Source organism: Atta cephalotes (assembly GCF_000143395.1).
Source record: "Atta cephalotes unplaced genomic scaffold scaffold00059, whole genome shotgun sequence".
Classification (NCBI taxonomy): Eukaryota; Metazoa; Arthropoda; class Insecta; order Hymenoptera; family Formicidae; genus Atta; species Atta cephalotes.
In genome coordinates, this window is record NW_012130123.1 from 944,179 (window position 1) to 946,643 (window position 2,465).

Genomic DNA, 2,465 nt, shown 5'->3' on the forward strand with positions numbered 1-2,465 from the left:
CCGTCGGTCGTAGACGACCACCACGACGAACGAACGTACTAGTCGACGGAGTACTTACTTACTCTTCTTCTCTCCTCCTCCTCTCTCTCTCTCTCTCTCTCTCTCTCTCTCTAAAGAGTGAGAAGGAACATATAGCGGCTTAGAGAAGGAGCAAGCCGAACTGGAGAGAGCCGGTGAACATCGATCGCGGCCGGCCACGTTACGGGCGTATGCTCGGGGCCGCACCGGCTTTCCCGGTTTCCGGGGGCTCCTGAAAGCACCCTCGAGTTCTCGCTCTACGGTAATTCTCTGGCTGATGAGGAACGCCGAACCCCTTCTCTCCCCATATATATCTCTTTCTCTCGTAATTCTCTCCCTCGTACGTACTCGCGCCGCGAGCGTCTATTTATTTTAACGACCGACTAATCCACTACGTGCGCTCTGGCTTTTTGCTCGTTATCAAGGACCTGAAAAGCGAGGAGGGGAGCAGGGGTTGCTTATGCGATGACACAAATTGTCCTTCGGGGTACGTCCACACCGCTTTCAATATAACGCTGTGTTCAAATATCCGGATATAATTTGTGTCTGAAATTTTGAAACATAGATGTCTGAATATCTTATCGCTTTGGTCGGTATGAAATTAGATAGGATAGGTATCTAAGCCACAGTTTCAGGATCGTTTCGAAATGTAGATTTGATTCTGGAATATATCCGAATGCTAGAAATTGTGGGTATCTTCATCCATGGGATCCCAATCACATTCTATTATTGTGAAGGTGTTTCAATCTCATAGGTGTTCTCGTGATCGTGCAATATCGAGGTTTGTTTCGGCATTGATAGTTCTTTATCATCGATTTTGGAATCGCAGGAAGAGGAATTTGTGAAGAAAATTATTGCCGGAGAGGCAGTGATGAGTTATCGTTTCGATTGTTACCGGCTGTATCGTATTTGGACCATAATTTTACGGGATATTCGCGAGGTGCGGTTTATTCCGTGGATTACTAGAGAGAGAGATGGAAACAGGAAGAAAATTCGTTCTTCTTTCTCCTTCTCTCACTTGCAGGACGAGTTATTTACTGGACTGGAAACCACCCTCGTTTCTAATCCCAAATAAAAGCGTTCGGCGGCAGCCCGGAACGGTTCGTCCCCCCTTCATCGTGCTCGCTCGTAAAGGACGGGCTTCCGTTTGCCAAGAGATGAATGTCGAAACGTTCAAACTCACGTATATACTTGGTATATAGATGGACGTATTTATCCTGGGATCATTGAGCACGAACTTCAGTGTGTCGCTTCGTCTACCGGAAATATATCTATGTGTTCACGTGATGATAAACTCCCCTAAAAAATCGCATACTGTAAAAAAATAGGTGTGAATTTAATACAATGCATTGTCTATATAATTCTTAACTTGTAGCTGTTAATATTAATACCAACTGGTGGCTTTAAAATCTTTGGTGTTCATATCAACATTATCACGGTTAACACCATGGATTTTAAATCTATACCATGATGGTATTGATATAAACACCATGAAGTGGATTTAAATAAAACTCATAGTATTAAATACTTTAATTAATCTACATCAAGTTAGTGTTAATATTAATATTAACATATGGTGAGAATTATACTGATGCCTCATTAAATCCACATCTATATTTTTTAGGCAGTACAGCGATTCTTTTTTTTAAATAAAAGATTTTTTTCTAATACGTGGATAATAATATATAATAATAATGTTCAGAATATTCTAAGAAAATAAAATATTTATATCAAGTGATATACAATTATATATCGAATGATATAAAAGGCTTTATTTAAGTGTTCATTTTTTTTGTTTAAACTTTAGCTATCGAAAGTATAATGCAAGATGAATTTACGAATGAAATTTTCTTTTTTCTTGCAGGAATCGATACGATCACGCGTGGCGATGGATTTTACCGGTAGCGTGGGCAGGATAGTCGAGGATCCCAAGGAAGCCAAGGATATAGCCGAAAATGAAGGCATGGTTTGGCGGCGGAGATGGCGACCGTTTTCGAGAACACCACCGGGATGCGCCATGATGAGGCTGCATGGCCTCGATGCCGGTATACATGTTCTTCAACCTTGGTTTCACGGGGGTCTCAAGAGGGATGTCGCGGCAGCTATTATAAGGGATCACGGCAGCGTCGACGGGTAAGTTCAATCTTGTCGATTAATCAACTTCTGAAGTTCTCAATTTTATGAAAAGTGCGATTTAAATTTCGAAGCGAATTAAATGGATCGCTAAGTTTTATTCTTCGTTCTATAGTCTATAGAGAAGTTGTCAGGATATAATTCAAAGTTATATGTAATCCAAAATCTGCAAAAATTCTCTGCTTATCCAATTTTGTGTGTGTGTGTGTGTGTGTGTGTGTGTGTGTGTGTGTGTGTGTGTGTGTGTGTGTGTGTGTGTGTGTGTGTAGTATATATAATATATATATATATATATATATATATATATATATATA

The 2,465-nt window shown here is 40.3% G+C and overlaps 1 protein-coding gene across 1 annotated transcript in view; it reads left to right on the forward strand.

Moving 5' to 3' along the window:
* The window catches only part of LOC105623597 (growth factor receptor-bound protein 7-like), a 58,691-nt gene that overhangs the window by 50,891 nt on the left and 5,335 nt on the right, over positions 1 to 2,465 (forward strand). Inside the window, exon 5 of the mRNA XM_012204985.1 lies at positions 1,883 to 2,151. Coding sequence (XP_012060375.1) covers positions 1,883 to 2,151 — 269 coding nt within the window. The remainder of the gene's footprint in view (positions 1 to 1,882; positions 2,152 to 2,465) is intronic.